This window comes from Pipra filicauda, unplaced genomic scaffold (genome assembly GCF_003945595.2).
Source record: "Pipra filicauda isolate LSUMZ 115617 unplaced genomic scaffold, ASM394559v2 scaffold71_size5581439_pilon, whole genome shotgun sequence".
NCBI lineage: Eukaryota > Metazoa > Chordata > Aves > Passeriformes > Pipridae > Pipra > Pipra filicauda.
The window spans coordinates 2,328,842-2,345,743 of NW_024104887.1; the positions used below are offsets into that span (position 1 = coordinate 2,328,842).

At 39.6% G+C, this 16,902-nt stretch overlaps 1 protein-coding gene across 2 annotated transcripts in view; it reads left to right on the plus strand.

The window, feature by feature from the left end:
* Positions 1-16,902, plus strand: part of ZZEF1 (zinc finger ZZ-type and EF-hand domain containing 1) — a 57,218-nt gene that overhangs the window by 8,730 nt on the left and 31,586 nt on the right. For both annotated transcript variants that reach the window (XM_027734344.2, XM_027734345.2), the window contains exons 6-24: positions 919-1,129; positions 2,606-2,722; positions 2,927-3,105; positions 4,123-4,221; positions 5,342-5,433; positions 6,423-6,571; positions 7,121-7,232; positions 8,331-8,546; positions 9,403-9,503; positions 9,833-10,002; positions 10,724-10,857; positions 11,166-11,236; positions 11,682-11,796; positions 12,384-12,543; positions 13,499-13,620; positions 13,708-13,818; positions 14,470-14,636; positions 15,199-15,280; positions 15,889-16,090. In XM_027734344.2, coding sequence (XP_027590145.1) covers positions 919-1,129; positions 2,606-2,722; positions 2,927-3,105; positions 4,123-4,221; positions 5,342-5,433; positions 6,423-6,571; positions 7,121-7,232; positions 8,331-8,546; positions 9,403-9,503; positions 9,833-10,002; positions 10,724-10,857; positions 11,166-11,236; positions 11,682-11,796; positions 12,384-12,543; positions 13,499-13,620; positions 13,708-13,818; positions 14,470-14,636; positions 15,199-15,280; positions 15,889-16,090 — 2,610 coding nt within the window. The remainder of the gene's footprint in view (positions 1-918; positions 1,130-2,605; positions 2,723-2,926; positions 3,106-4,122; positions 4,222-5,341; positions 5,434-6,422; positions 6,572-7,120; positions 7,233-8,330; positions 8,547-9,402; positions 9,504-9,832; positions 10,003-10,723; positions 10,858-11,165; positions 11,237-11,681; positions 11,797-12,383; positions 12,544-13,498; positions 13,621-13,707; positions 13,819-14,469; positions 14,637-15,198; positions 15,281-15,888; positions 16,091-16,902) is intronic.

The window sequence follows — 16,902 nt, forward strand, 5'->3', positions numbered from 1 at the left end:
TTGTAGTTTAATTTCTAGCCTGGAAGAGTCTTCCGAGCCTTTCTCGTGGTCTGTCTGTAATGTGGGCTCAGGGCTGAGGAGAAGATTGACTCAAGATGCAGTTTTAGCCTCTCAATTTGAAGACAGAGGGCAGTTTTAAAATATCTTTGCTTGCACAGTGAAAGCATATGTTGGCTGATAGTATCTAGCAAAAAATCTGCTTCTGAGCAACTGTTTTTTTTTAGTACCAAAACTCTGAAATTGGTCAGATGTAAAACAGGTTTTGTGCTCAGGGGTTTTAAAGAGTGTTATTTTTGAATCTGGTGGCTCTGTGGGTGCTATATTGGAATCAATCCAAGGAAAGCTGCTCCTTCCTAAGATGGTTTCTACAGCTTCAGGAATTTTGTCCCTTCAGTTCAAAAAGGTGTTTTTCACTGAGATGAACTTTGATTGCCACAAGAAATGGGCAGCAAGGGTGTTGTTCCTCAGAAGTAATCAGGACAACATCATCTATGCAAAATGGTCAAGAACTTAGTGAAAATTTTTGTGTAACTTAAACCTTTGCTTTTAGGCTTTACTCCTTTTCCCCATCAACTCCCCAACCGCTCACTCCCAAGACACTGCCTACGTACGTAGGTAGAAAGGTACTGGTGAAATAATCTATTTTCCACTTTGAGAGGCTTTCACTACTTTTTTCCCCTTAATTTCTAGCCATGCCATATGTAATGGACTATTGAAAGGCTAAATTTTCCCAATCACAGTGTGCACGGTGAGGAAACACGTGTGCACTTGTCCACATGTGGGAGGACAGTTTTGCATCTCCTGCCATTTTTTTTTCCTAAGGGGTTCTGCAGGAATTATTGTTCGGAGTATCTGCACTCTTCTAGATCTAATCCAGAAGAAGAAATGGGAAAAAAATTCTGTTTTGTGTTTTGACAGATGTCCAGATAAACATCAAGCGTTGCCTTAGTGACGGGTGTGACACCAGGATCCACGGGCTCAGGGCCGTGGGGTACCAGAGGGTGAAGAAGGTGGCAGTGTCTGTGTGTGATGCCTCAGCCATCTGGTACTGGTCCCTGCTGACCTCTCTGGTCACAGCTTCCATGGAAACAAACCCAGCATTTGTTCACACTATTTTACAGAATACTCAGTAAGTACCAAAGTTCCACGCTGAGGGATTTTATTTGGTTTTATAAGTGGGTTTTTTTTTAAATACTTCTGGCTTTAGTAAGCTAATCTGCCTTGTGTAACTGGTTTCCACTCCCTCCACTGAGGTGTTTAAACATCTTTTTGCCATCTCATTGTTCAAATTTTTGATATTTCTCCTTTATCCACTTGCATACACTAGAAAAGGGTAATTGTCCTGGCTGTTGTGCCTCATCTAGTTGTTAAACCATGACTGAATGGACACTGAAAAATACATTTTTTTACCCTTGCTTTGACTTGTCATGATGTTGAGAAGCCTTAAATTAATTAATTTTCGTTGTCCAATGTTGATAATAAAATTAACATCTCCCCCTTATGAGGTTAATTAACCTTATGAGGTTAATTTAGCCTAATTTTCAGCAGATTTCTGCCTGTGTGATGCCTTGTCACACTTTCCATGGGGATATAGTTGAGTCTGTGCACTATCTCCGTGCAGGTATTTGCTTGTGGTGATTGACCATTTTCTGTGTAACATTTCCTTGTTTGATTGCCAAACACTTCTGCTGGATGACTTGAAGGGTTGGAATCCTAAGAAAATGTTTCCACACCCACATCAGCTTTTATAGAGCTTAGGTAGCATGATGCCACCAAACTGAGGAGCAGTGCTGATTAGGTTAATGAGTGCAGCAGGTTAAAGTCCATTAAGCCTATCTTTTAATTTGTGTCATCTGTGAAATCTCTTTAAAGTTCAGATACCTTCACACATGCCCACACCTGAGGAAGCTGCAAGCTTTACTAAAACTGAGGGCCTTCAGTTTTAGCACAGTTTAGATATTTTTTAGAAATATAACATTAACTCTGAACTAATAAAGCAGAAAAAATTTATGTTGACTGAAAACAGGCTTCCAGGAATTACAGATTCAATGTTTAGAATTATAAAGCAAAACCCCCAAACTTTAATATTAGATAGAATGACTTCAGTATTGGATAGAATGACTTTGGTGAAACTGCTTGAGAATTCCTATTTTCTGGGGTTGTTACATGATTTTTGGGAATTCACAAAAATTCTGGTCTGAGCTAACAAGTGTCTTTCTGTAATTGTTGTGAAGGAATTTCAAAGCCATTTTCCCTTTACTCACGGGCTCTTGCTCAATTCCAGAACAATTTAAAATGAAGCAGCACTTGCACACTGAGCTGTTCCTAATGCTGTCACAGATTTAATTCAAAACTCCTGCATGTGTTTGTCTCATTAAATCTGAGATTATGGGACTAGATTCGAGATTACCCAGCAGTCACTGAACTTCTCCCTGCCTGTTACCTTTTGAAGAGCTTCTCTGTGTAAATACATTTGTGCACTCAGCAGCAATTTGCAGAGACCTGCCCACGCAAAGCGTGAAGATTCAAATGTCTGATTCCTTTTGGGAGGCTGTTTTCTCCCATTCTGACTGGTTTCCTGCTGTTGTGTTCCATTTTTCCCTAGGAAAGCACTGCAGCACATGCCACCTCTCTCCCTGACACCGGGCTCCACAGATTTTTCCAGCTTCTTGTCGCCAAACGTTTTGGAAGAAGTAGATAGTTTCCTGATCAGGATAACAAGGTGAGTTTGTGTTGCTGATGCTCTGAGAAGTGGTTTAGGAGACTTTGTATAGCAAAACCTTGCCTTTTTACTCACCTGCTGTTTTTTTAAGTATCTTGAATAATTCGAAGACGTTCAGGCACCTGAGAGATTCCCTAGCAGCATTATTTAAAGCCAAAATATCCCAGAGTTTCTTTTCACACTGTTGTTGTTTTCCCTCCCCAGTTGTTGTACTACTCCAGAGGTGGAGCTGACACTCCTGGCCTTTGCCTTAGCCCGGGGGAGTGTTGCCAAAGTGATGAGTTCCCTTTGTGCAATCACTGAGCATCTGGACACTCCGTACAAGGCTTCCTCTCTCATCGCTTCCATGGCAGCAGTCAGACAGAACCTGCTCTATAAATATGGTAATGGAGCAATTCCTGCATCCTTTACAGGCCATGCTTCAGAAAATGCACAGCTTTGAGTTGTTCTACCTGTTGTTGGGGTTTAAAATTTTATACAAGGCTTCTAAATTAAAAACTGTCACTGAGGAGACAACCTGGGAAGCTGAACTGCTCTAAAAGTTGGGGATTAGATCAGCTTTCTGATCAAAGAATTGAACCAGGGGGCATCTTCTCAAGGGAGAAAACATGAACTGTGTAGATAGTGGCCCCTGTATCAAGTGGTGATGGTGTTTGTGTTGCTTAAAAGGCAAATGACATCAAGTGTTCCTGTTGTTCCAGTTGTGTGTGTTCAGCCTCACTAAATGGTCTCACACAAATTTAAGATGTATTTTAAATGTAACATCATTGCCATCTATTTAAAGTTCTTTTATTTTCACTTTTACCAGTTTATAATCTGAGTTAAACCCAGGTTTTTATAATCTGAGTGTGTCATGAGTGTAGAGCTGTTTGTGGTCTGACATCAGGTGGTGACTTGGCAGCATTGGCTGATAAATCTGTATCTCAGTTGTCAACTTCTGAGGTTGTCATTAGTCTCTCATGAAGAATTTTACCCTTTGCTTGCCTTTTAGTATGTTTTGTCAGTACTTCTTGTCTTGTGCCAAAGAATACATGAATTGTTTTACAAGTATCAGTGCTTAGTTCAAAAGCTTTGAAAACTGCTTGGTTTTCCCCAGAGTAGCCACTGCCTTTTGTAAGACAAGTGGTATCTCATGGATTGTGAATTCCAAAGTGTGCAAACAGTGGAAGGAACACTGTCATGATTTTAATTGTCCTTCTGTCTCTATTTAAAACTTGAATTATGTTAGATTAAGGTATCTCTCATACTCCAGTTTCCCTCCCTTTTTTAGTCTGACAGTGGTAAAAATCTCATAGTATTTTGATTTCTTTTTTCCATTTGTTTTCTGTATTAAGAACTTTAGAAAACAAATTTTACCATTTTGAAATGAATTTGATAAACCTGTTAATTTTCTCACTTAGGAAAACCTTTAAGACTGACTCTGCAAGCCTGTGATGTAAAGGGAAAAGAAGATAAATCAGGGCCTGAAAACCTCCTTGTGGAGCCTTGGACTGGGGATGGTAAGAACCTGAAGTTTAAAATCCAAAATATTAGAATCATAAAGTTGTTTAGGTTGGAAACGACCCAACCAGATATAATGACTGTTAATGAGGCCATGGTGCTATTCTGTGTTTATTATATATATTTGGTGTTTCTTCATAGTTTTATGATATGAAACTTCTATAATAAAAAAAAGCAAACCAACAAAACAAGCAAAAAAACCAATATATAGAATCTATTTTGCAACACTGTGATTTCTCAGGAGCCAGTTTATTGTCAAAGCAAAGCAACCAATCAAAAAGATTGGATTTTAGGGAGAATTATTGATATCCTACATGGAAGTCAGCCATGAGCTGTCCCTGGGAATATTATACTAGAGCCCATTTTGTGGGTTGAAGTCATGAATCCTTCACTGCTGGTTTCCCAAATATTGATGGAGAGGGATGGTGGCAATCATTGAAATTCTCCCTGACTCCACATAACTATTAATTCTCCTTTAAAGCCTCTCTTTGTTAATGCAATGCTTTTATGTACTGGATACAACCTGAACAAAGAGATTTGTGTTTCTTGAGCTCCTTTTTAAGTGAAATGCCACCTAATCTTTTTTTTTTAAAAATGGTTTATTGTCTTATGCAGTGCTACTGGTGAACGAAAGCCATTGTGACAGAAAATCAGGCACATTCTAAATGCTTATTTTAACTCTCTTGTTTGCTCACATGTGTGTTATTTGAGTTTATTTTTAGTTGTTTTGTGGATTGTTTTCTGTTGTTTTATGGGTCACAGTGTGGGGAACTGAGTTATATCTGTGAATGAATTATAACAGTGAATAGTTATATCACTGAACAGAAGCCCCAAGCCAAAATAATATTTGGGAATTACTAATACCCTTTAATGGGGAAACACTCTTGAAACTGCTGCAGATTATTGCAGTTCCAAGAGAGTCACGACCTGGAGGTACTGACATAATAACAATCTTTTAACTTATCTCTTTCATTTGGAAACATTTACTAATGAGCATTTCACTGGAAAAGAGTTGTGGTTTTGTTTCCCCCTCCTTCAGTCCACAATCCCAGTATTCTCCTTCAAACTCCTTGCACTAGCAATCATCCCAACCTCATTCTGTTCCCACTCCTGCTTTAGGTTTTCTTACTGAAACTGGGAAAACCAGAGCAAGTATCATTCTTTCTACTGGAACTGAGTCTTCATTTCAAGTGACACAAATCAGAATAAAGGTATGTAGTTCCCGTGTGCTTCTGAAGCAGAAGGGTTGCTTTTTGCCCCGGTGGTAGAATTGAATTGGAGTATCTTTTTATATGAGCTGAAATTTTAAATTCATCCTGAAACAGTGCAATATTAGGGTTTTACTTTGGTGTAAGTCACAGGGTACTCCAGAAAAAGAAGGTCTTAAATTATTCCAGGGAGCCACAAGCATGTAGTAAAGACATTTATTTTCTATTGATTTTATCTCTATCTTGAAATATATATCTCAAGCCAGAGACTCTTCAGTTTATGATTTCTCTCTAAAGAGTATGGATTTATATGTAAGGTCTTTTATATTTAAAATATTTTTTGACTGTGTGAATAGCAGGTTTCGAGATACATAATGTGAGTTTAGATTAAATGAAGATATTTGAATTCTATTTAGAGACACCAGTGTAATTTGAACATTTGGTGTGCCTTTTATCTGATTTAAAAGCAAGATGTTGTGATTAAATCTCATTGCCAAGACAAAACTCTGTGAATTAGCTGAATTAATTTATATATTTAAGGCAAAGCAGTAATTTCATTCCTGGAACAAGGATACATATTTCAGTGTCAGAGAGACCTAAACATGGATGGACTTCTGGCAAGGAAATTCTAACTGGAGCTGGAGAGCCCTAAGTTGTTTAGCAGTGGAGTGATACTGGGAGACATGATCTCAGTTTGGGTTCTTTTTAATTAAAAAAGTATACAAAATCAGAGTGAGAATTAATATGTGGAACTCTAGTTAATGTTAGGGGGACAAATATAGCCAATATTAACCATGTACATGATCTCAGGGGGGGTTACAGCAGCTTTCATAACACTCCTCTAAATGTGTTTCATCTTCCTGTGCAGCTCCAGAGGTCAATAGTTGCGAGGATTTAGTTGCTTTCCATAACTGTTTTCCTTTTTTTTTCTGTGAAAGAAACACCTTTTATTGTCAGCTCTTGAGCACATTGCTCTGGATTTGCCCTTGCAGGTCCGGAAAGGTGCCATTGGGGCCCAGTGTGGGCTGGTGTTTGCTTACAATGGGGCTTCAGAAAAGTTCCACGCCGAGGAACATTTCAGAAGGTTCGAGAGCTACGACAAGTGGAAGCTGAGGGAATTCAAACAATTCTTAAAAAACAGGTAGGGGGTGGACTTTTTCTGATGATTGCATGGAAAATAAAAGTTCTGTTTGACCTTTTTGCAGTGCCACTGAAAGTCCTGAGAATTGTTGCAAGTGGCTTAAAAATGGTGCATGGTTTAATTGTTACTCTGGTTTTACTGAGCCTCAATGTAATGTGTGTGTATTTGAGGAAATGTGTGTGTAGCTGTTGTTCTCAGCCTCTTGATTTAGAGACCTGTTTTAAAAGGGATATAACAGAACCAACTTTATGCTTGAGCTGCACATCACTGGTAACAGAAATTTTTAGAAAGGTTGTATGTTAATTAACTTGTATTAAATTAGTTTTCAGAACTGTTGCTTAGGAGTGAGGGGGTGATAGGCACCATGACTAATAAAATTTCCTAAATTTTCTAACCTTGAATGTCGTAGTTTAGGGTATGTGAAACTTTCTGTTGTCCCTTCTCATCATTATAGCTATAACATGCTCTAAATATTTTGGTAGAATATCAACAGCTTTGCAGTTGATAAACTTGTCCTTTACAAAGTGTGTTAAATTCTTTTGAACACAGAAGCAGTTGTTCAAGTGATGATTTGGGAGATGATGATCCTATTGGCTGGTTTGAAGTGGAAGAGGAATGGGATGAAGTTGATGTCAAAATGCAGCAATGCAGGATTTCCCAAGTAAGGAACCACACAAACCCCTTGGCCCAGTCACAGTGAGCAGGGGCTCCTCTCTGTGCTTTGCTCTAAAGCCAACTGAAATAAAAAACCTAATTCTTTTTGTGAGGGACAACTCTGCTGGGTAGGGGCAAAAAACCAATGGCCTTCTAGTTATATGATGGAATTTTTCTCCTCTGAATTTTCTTTTTCCCTCTATGCACATATATATATATATGTAATTAAGTGGTGCTTCAGGATCAAATTTAATGCAAAATGACACGAATGGGCAATTATTGGTTTTATCATGATGAAATATTTCTAAAAAGAGTGACATGATTGTTGCTTTATTCTGGTATCTAGACAGATTATCTCCTGTGTAGTTGTAGCATTTGTTCTTTCAGAGCCAGGTTCTTCCTTGTTTTAGTGGGCAAACAGTTACTAAGGAGTTCCATCAGTCAGACTGATTTCCCTGGGGAAGGAGATCTTTGTTTCAAGAATGGCAGAAGATGGGCTTTCATTTGTAGTGCTTAAGGAGGGAAAGTGGCTTTTCAAATCCTGCTGTAGTAGTTCCCCAGTCCGTGTGAACTGTGGGAATTAGCAGAAGTGGTGGCACAGTTACAAATCAGCTGGGAATTTTTCTACCACCATCCCTGCTGCTGCAGAGTAACTGGGTACATGGGGATGGCAGAGCTTGCTGTTCCCTTCAGCTTTGCATTCTGCACCTCACTGAGGACAGATTGATAACAGCACGTTTTAAATATTACATATTGATCCTCTGCTTGCTTTTAAATGCAGCTAATAGTTTTTTTTTTTACCCTGCAAAAATACTATAAGGGCAAGGAACAGCACCTGCAGGGTGAATGAACTGATAATGAATTAACTAACCTTGCAGCTGCTTCTAGAGGTCACAGACCCCTCACTGTGACTGTTTTGGAAGCAGGGAGAGATCAAGCTTAGCCTGAATCTCAAGCTTAGTGTTTTAAACCTCTGGAAGTGATTGACAGGGACTATGCTTGGCCCCCCCAGCCCCACTTGCAGTCTCCTCACATGTGCCTTTTGAAAGCCATATTTGTACTAGCTTTTAAACCCTAATCTTGTGCTGTGTTTTTATCCTTCTAGTACTTGATGATAAAGTTCTTGTGCACAAGACAAGACACAGCAGAACGTCTGGGGGTCCAGGGCCTGAGTGTTCTCGGGTACCTTCGGCCCATGCGGGACGAGCCCAGCAGGAGCATGAACTGCCTGCAGTGCAGGAGGACTGATGAGGACACAGTTTGTGGCACAACTCTGCTCCTGAAGACACTTCATTTCATCCAGCAGCTGGCACAGGACCTGGTATTTTTACTTCTTTGGGTTTTTTTGAGCCTGTATTTCCCGTGCTGAAAGTATTAAGGCTGTGCAAACAGAAACTGGAAATGGATAAAGAGAAGTCTGGGTGCTTTTAACCATGGTTAAAAACCACGTTGGGGAGAAAAAAATGGTTTCTGAAAAATAGCATTCTGTGTATGTTCACTGAATGTGACAGAATGTGCTCACTTTGGGTCCAGAAGGAAGTGAAGAAGTGTTTTTCAGCATGAGGTTACAATGAAGTAGGTGGGACAGGAGGATGCCCCATATCTGTTAGTGTAGCTGTTTCTGAAGCAAACATCTGGAAAAATGCACAAAAGAGGAAGCTAAGATTTCATAGATTAAAACATTGCTCTTTTTCTCTGAAATAATACATACACAGTTAAGAGCTGTGACTGGTGTGTGCTGCTGGGTGTCAGGGTGATGTACCCAACCCCTGAGGATACGTGTCAAAATGATGTTTTGTTCTTTCAGTGCATGTGTCTGTGCCTTTTCAACCTCAATTCTGAACCATGGGCAGTCGATCTCATTTTGGCTGTTTCTTACTTTCAGTCAAATTAGAGGGAGAGTTGGAGGCTGGAAAGTCTTTTAGTGGTGGAGAACAGGGGTGGGAGCTCAGACATCTGGAAAGAGGAGAGAGCTCTGTGAAGGAGAAGGTTTCAGCATGAACTGTCACGTTTAGACACTGAAATATCAATGAAAGAACTTACACTGGAATTCAGTGTAGCTACAAATCTATAGGAAACCTGGCTGCTTTAAGCCCAGTGCTCAGGGATTTACTTTTTAAAAATGTGTTCTGTATAGAGTTAATTTTCCAATCCTGCCTTTTCTTTGCCTTTTTAAGGTTCAGCAGAAGGAGAGTGGATTAAAATACAAGTCATTTTTAGATTTCACAGGCCTTGATTTGCAGCTGTTCTGGAATTTTTACAATAAACTTCACCAAAAGTAAGTCACTTCTTTACTGTCTGCTGAGGCACTAATCTCTGTGCATGTGTATAAATAAAGTATGCTTAGTTTAGTTACAGCAGTTTGTTCTTTCTAATCTGCATCATTTACATAAATAACATTTTCCTACTGCTGCCATATGGACTTTTAACTATAATGTTATGTGGAAGCTTGAACTGTAGATTAATTTAGCTGGTAGCTATGGCTGTGTGCTCTCCACTCAGTGTTTTTTATCCATCTGAGGTGGTGACTTTCATAGCATAATTTATTTTGTGCAAAAGAGCTTCTTTTCTAGTTTTTGCTTCAGTTTGTTTTCTGGTTTTTTTCAGCCCAAGGGAAGAATGTATATTTGCTCAAACACTGCTGTTGCAGCTTCTCCAGAGCTGCTTCTCTGTACTTACTGGAGACAATAAAACTGCTAAACCTCAAGAAACTCCTCAGAGCAAAACAGCTGGTCACACAGAAGCTGCAGAAGAGCTTTATAGACATTTGTGTGAAGGTAATTTTTTATTCAATATATATTAAGTGTTTTGTCTGTTCAAATTTGGGAAAAGATATTTATTCCTAGAGGCCAAGTTGGCTCCTGTTCCTTTGTTTCTCCTTCAGGTCAGTGTGTGCTAATTTAAGTCTACCACAGGGAAACTTTCCTTGACCCAAAGAAAGGGTTTCATAGATTTTTCTGACAATGTGTGGCCTGGAAACAGCTGCAATAGAAAACTCCTGCTTGAACCAGCAGGGAATGTGACCCTTTAATGTTACAGGGATGCATTTATTTCTGAAATTTCATATAAATATAAATGAGCTCACAAGGAGTCTGTAAGGTTTACAGGAAGGTTCTGGAGCCAGTGAAGAGAATGGGAATGACACATTAGATTTCATTGGAAGGAGGGTGGCACATTCTTTATTCAAGTGTATTTTGAATAGTCTCATGCAAAGTGAGCTGGAGAAAAACCAGTTCATATAGAATCTGTCACATCTTAGAAACTTTATTAGCTTTGATGGTTTTCAAGTCATGATGTTCCTAGAACTAATTTACTCAGTGAATAAATATATTCTCAGACAAATCTTTCTTGCTAGAAGTTAAAAAGTTTCCCCTCCTTTTCTGTGGGTATAATGGGATTGCAAGGACTTGAAGCTGTGTAGTCTTAACATTTTGAATTCAGTTATGCCTCTTAGTATTAATTAGAACTTGTAATTTTGTTTCCTTTTTGTCTGAGCAGTGGTGGATATGGGGGACAGTAACTCCATGCCAATGAAAATGCTAAAAGAGGAAGTTAAGAACACCCTACTCAGTGGAGCTGCAGTGTTTTTCCCAGACAGGCAGACCAGGAGACACCAGCTCTTCACCATGATGGTAAACCATTACATAAGAGATTGATTGTTTAGAACCTGCTTGCTTTTATGCAGAAAAGAGGACAAATCTGAGTTGTTGTTGTCAAATAATGCATACTTTGTCCCATTCAAGTAAAAACCTTACTTTTTTTTTTCTTTGCCTCTTTTTACCCTTTCCCCTTTCTCTCTCTCTGCAGCTTATCCAAAGATAGAGGAGCTAACCCTGCCTTTCTTACCAAAAATGAACAGTAGAAGGCAGAAATTAGAATTCTTTCTCACAGAGGAGGGAAACAGAACATATCATAAAAATAAATCTTTTTCCTTTTCTAGAAAAACATCACAGAGCAAGAACATAAGCAATCTGTACATCTTGCCTTCAGATCCTTGTGTACCCACTTCAGGTAAGGGGTCCTGAGATTGGAAATATTTGTCTGATAGCCCACATCTGTTCATAAGTTTGTATATAATCCTTTTTAGATGTGATAATCCCCTGGAAAATAATTCTCAAAAATATTCAAGGGATTTTGCTGTAGAAAGGAGATGCTGCTACTCCTCAGTATGTTTATTAACTAAATAACTATAAAACATTGGCCAAGGCTGGTGCTGAAATCACATTGTATTGCTCTTAGGCTTCTCCAAGGCTGTCTTCCAGGTTTTTAAGTAATTGTTTGCCCATGGTGATGGTTGTTATTGATTTAATCCATCTGGAGTCATCAGAACACAAACTTTTGCTTTTTCCAAGTAATTATACAGTAGGATCTCTCCAGATTTGTCACAGAAGAATAGCTAAATTTGTGGTTTGGAACTCCTTGTGGTTGGTTGGTAAAGAAGATTTTTTTCTTGTAGTGATCAAGATCCTGGTGGGCTCTTATTATTACCAGAGAAAGGAGTTTCTGCAAATTTTGACATAAGTGAGGTGTTGTCAGTCATGGACACCCTTCTGCTGGTGGCAGCACGAGAGGTAACTGTCTTTGCACTGCTCCTGCTTCTTTGTCATGGATTTTGTGTGCCTTCAAACACGAGCTGCCTGCCTGAGATGGGTGCCAAGGAACCAGCTCTCCTCTCCTTCTGGATGCAGCTATTCCTGGCTGTGCATTGGTAGGATTAGGTTTTCCAAGCAGCTCTGAAGTGTTTTCCTTTAAACATTAACATTCTGTAATAGTGGAGTAGGTAATGTATAAGCTGTGGTATTTTTCCACGGGGAGACACTCGGATACAGAAGTAATCATCCCATTTTGAGAGGATAGAATTGGCCATGTCACTGAGGGAGGTGGAAATGGAGGAGGGCCATTTACATATGGAGAAAAAATGTGCTGAGAACGTCGAGTGACTCATATGTGGCTGTTCCTATTTAAAATTGGGATATATCAAAACAAAGCCCATCAGTTGCTTCATGTTACAAACTGCCTGTCATTTGCATTTCATCTTTTTTCTGGGGTGAGTGGGATGAGAATGTCCATCACAGTTGACACACAGCTACATATTGTGTGTCATTCTGCAGCAGAAGAGGCTGCATTACATTCTTCAATGCTCTTCTTTATTTTTCAGTGTGAAATGATGATGCTGGATGTTGCACAGCAAGAGAGTGGCACAGTCTTGGCTTCCTTATTCTGGTCTGTTCAGGGCAGCCTCCTCTCCTGGTGCTACCTGCAGCTCAAGGGCACTGATAATTCAGCCAAGGATCTTGCAGTAGAAATACTTAAAAACTGTAAGTGCTGGGGTTGAGTGCAGAATTAATTGTGGTGCAATACAGGACTTCAAAGTGTGATTTTGCAGATTGCAGTGTAATGAGGGATCACCAGAGGTTGCCTGAGGCACACTCATATCTGTCATAGCACTTCTAATCTCTCTAGGAAGTAATTTGTAGGCACATTGAGCAACCTGGAGTTTTAGCTGTAATCTTACCTTGGGAGAATGTCCAGAAAGCATTTCAGGGAGTTTGGGGGGTCAAATACTGAAAAAAACCCCAAAACTACAAATAGTTACAGACTTTTATTTGAACAGTTTAGTTTAAGTGTCCCTTATTTGGATAAACTCCTGGGTTTATAATATATATTTTGCTAGGTATGTGGGATAGCAAGAAGAAAGGAACTTGCTTAAGAAGCTGGACACTTCTAAGGGATTTTGTTGGTTTTTTTCAGGGGGATTAATTTTTTTTAATGCAGCAGTTCAGTATTGAATAGTTAATTGGGCCAAGTACTTAACAGAGGTGTAATTTTTTATAAAATTACTTAATGTTAATGTTATTTGTGTATAAATAAGTTATTTGTGTATAAACAAGTTATTTGTATATAAATCAGTTTAAATAAACATTTAAAAATGGAGTAAGGCTAAAGCTAAAAAATTCCTACCCTCACTTGTTGCTTAATAACTGTTCAGGGAGGCTCCTGGATACACTGAGGTTGTTGAAACAATCTTGGAGTGTTTGATTAAATTACTCATCACTCATCTTTTCTGTGTTATCATTGACAAGCATGACTTGTTTCCTCAATAGAAATATCACAGAAAACTTCTCTGAACTGTTGGGTGTCACTGCCTTGAGGCAGCAGATCCTTTCCTGCTTTGTCCTTGTGCACATCCCATGCATTTCATGATTGATAAAGTGGCTTGTGGGAGCAAATCCTTGAGGTGGCTCTTAAGGTTTGGTTTTTTTCCCTCTTTAGATGTGGGCCAGTTCCTGTCAAACATCAGAACGATTTTGCAGTCACTTTTATCACAGTATAGTGGCAAAACTATAGTAGAAAAAATCAGTAACTCTGTCTTTGCCATGGCAACTCGTCAGCTGGTAAGTGAGCAGGGGGATTTTGTCCTATTTCTGGGTGGCATGGCTGTGGTTTTTGGGCATTTTCATGGCATTTGTGTTTTCTCCTAGGTCATCTTCCTGTTGGATTTTTGCACTTTAGACATTCCACACTGTACTCTGCTACAGGGATTCAGCACTTTGATAGAACCACTGAAAAGCCTTTGTAGTGAACCTCATAAGGTAACTGAAGACACAGGCACTGTTAAACACAGTGAAACAAAAGCAAAATTACAAGAAAGACATAGAAAACGGGGGTGATAGTGTGGGTGAGCATGGGAACAGAGCTGGAAAGCTTCTAAGAACGTGGGATGTGTAATGAAATGTTGAGTGAAGAACTAGAAATACATCTGTATGATGTGGAAGATGAGCAAAGTGATCACAAAGTGCAAGTGGAATGAGCAGCCTAGAAGGTAGATGGGAAGGAGGGATTCTGAGGGTGAAGAGGAAAATAAATTAAAAATAGCTTGTGCTTAATATTTTTAGCTTCATCGCTTGTGGTGATGCAAACAAAGTCTGCATGTCTGTAGTGTAGATGTTTAAATCTACATTAGTCACCCAGACTCCTTTTTGTCATCTTTGGAGACTTGTAGTCACTTCTGGGTGAGACTGTCTCCTCCTGCAGTAGACTGGAATGTGCTTTAGAAGTGCTTCCTTACTGTGATTATCAAGGATGTCTTTAGAACTAGTTTCAGTGTAAATCAGTGCTGTAGCCTTTTAAATGCCATTTGTATGTGCATCTGGCAACTTGCAAGTACGGACATAAACAGCTAGTTTGGTACTATTTTAAAAATGCTTTAGATTTGTATCTGAGAATGCATTTTTGTTGTGCAGATGGAAATGGAAAGCTGGCAGCAGGAGCAGCCTGTGGTGTTGAGAACATGGACTATGGAATCACCTCATAACTATGAGAATAATTGCCATGAGGTCTCAGTCTTCCTGTGCCATGGGGCAACTTACTTTGAGGTGGAATTTGATGAAAAATGTGAAACTGAAAGGAGGTAATTTAATCTTGTGCTGGGTTAGATTCCAGGATCTCTTTGCAGAGGGGCAATTCCTGTTTCAATGTGCACTCCAAACGTGCCATTTTGATTTCCTTGTCCAGGGTAATACACAATGTGTGTTTTGACTGACCTCGTGCTGAAAGCCACTTCTCCTGGCAAATGTACTGTGCTGTTCACAGGAATTTTGCTTCCTTTGGCCTTGATGTGTTTTGTAACCACCACAGTTTGTGCTTGTGGTGTTTATTTTGCCCTCTTAAGGCAAAACTATTGGCTTGGCTTCTCTTGGTAACATATCAGGCTACTGCTTATTTAAGGTGTTTGCCAGATGTTGGATTTGGCACCTATTACTGAAGGGAAAATTGGGAAAATTCTGCAGAAAACAGTGTCTGCTGGGACTGCTGCACTGAAACATGAAACAAATTCCTTAGCAGAAGGTGTGGTTCAGAGAGATGTGACAAGGGTGCACTGAGATGCAGCACTTGTGAAAATCCCAAAGCAAACATTTTCCCTCCAAAACTAAAGCAGTAAATTAGGAAGTAATGAATTGCAATTTTCACAGGTATGATTACCTGGAGTTTACTGATGCCAGAGGGGCCAAAACTCGTTACGATACAAAGGTTGGCACTGAGAAGTGGCCTAAGGTGAGCACCTTTAAAATTCTGAACCAAGTGATATATCCAATCTTAGGAAATCCTTATGATTCCTGTGGAAACCTACTGTCTAAAAGGATGTGGGATTTTGTGTGGGGGTGTGTTTATTCCCTCTTAGAGGTGGGAGGGCAGGAGGTGAGGAAGAAAGTCTGAAATGCTGCAAAGAAAAGGAGTGAATGAGTAAAGAATCCCTCTTTGCTGCTGTTATCAAAAGGGCAGTCAGTAAAAATGAAAAGGAATAATCATGTTTAACTGCCAGTAGCTACATGGGTAAAACTTACTCTGCCCTCACAAGTTTTTACATCATGAGACAAGCGTGGCCCTTCCTGTGGGGAAGTGAGACCTACTCAAATGGGACACTGCTCTCTTGTTTTGTGGCTCTAAAGCTCAGTCATCTATAAAATGTCTCATTAAGCTATTGAATAGAAATTTTCCCTGCTTAGTATTGTGGGTTTCTCATCGAGGTAGCGGGGGAAATTAGATCTGTTATGGACAGCACATAGTACTGAAAACCCCAGAGTTGCTGAAGGGAATTCATTACCCTGAAACGTTCTCCTGTCATGTACATTTGGCAAAATGACTGTTTTGTTGCTCTGTAGAAAGTGACCTTTAAGGCTGGCCCACGGCTGCAGTTTCTCTTTCACTCTGACAGCAGTAATAATGAGTGGGGCTACAAGTTTTCCGTCACTGCTTACGGGCTCCCCGACGTCGCCGTGTCTTGGGGCTTGGATTTACAGCTTCTTGTATCCCGGCTGATGGGGCGCTTGGCTTCCCGAAGCATGGCCCTGAAATCCCAACGAGGTGAGTGCCTCCCAGGGCTCCAGCAGAGAGGAAATACAGGGATGTTCTGTGTAGAACCCCCCCTGTAAAAACCAAGTTCCTTTGGTGTTTCTCTCAACTTGCCGCGTTGCAAGTCCGCGGAAGACGTGGACACCTGGGAGTGAACACACTAAGCTGAGTTGTATTTATGGAGTAATGTGTTCTTTTTTTCCCTTTTAAAATTGTTCCCTAGTGCTGTGACCCACCCCACGCTGGGGGGGTGTGAATATGCAGCCAGCAAACCGAAAAAAATACACAGAACACAGCATAGAACACAAGTGATTTTAAAAAGCTTCATGTTTCAGAGTGATCGAAATTTGAACTCACAAATTAAGTTTGGTTAATTCCAGTGGTTAAGTTCACTTAGGTTTTGGGCCAGTGAAGATAAGTAAAATACGAAGTAAATAAAGAAGTTGCCCATTCCTTAACTTCACAACCAGAACACTTCTGTCTGGCTTCCTAAATCAGAATCCATTCACCACTTTGGATAAATTTAACAAGGTTAAAGAGGTCTTGCTGCCATCAGGTGGTCAGTATTTGTAGAATTAGGCAGCTACTTGCCTGTGAATTTAGGGAACTAATTGAAATGTTCTTATAGAATATTTTATTCCTTTCTTAATATAAGCATGCTTACATATAGCAAATTATTATGTCTTTAGTAAGAGAAAAAGCTTTTAAACTTTCTTGCAAATTGGGGAATTTCTATAGTTATAAGAACAGCAAAAATGTTTTATTTAAAGTCCTTCCGTAATGTAACCTTGTCACTATAAGATAAGATATTGATGCTGCCACTA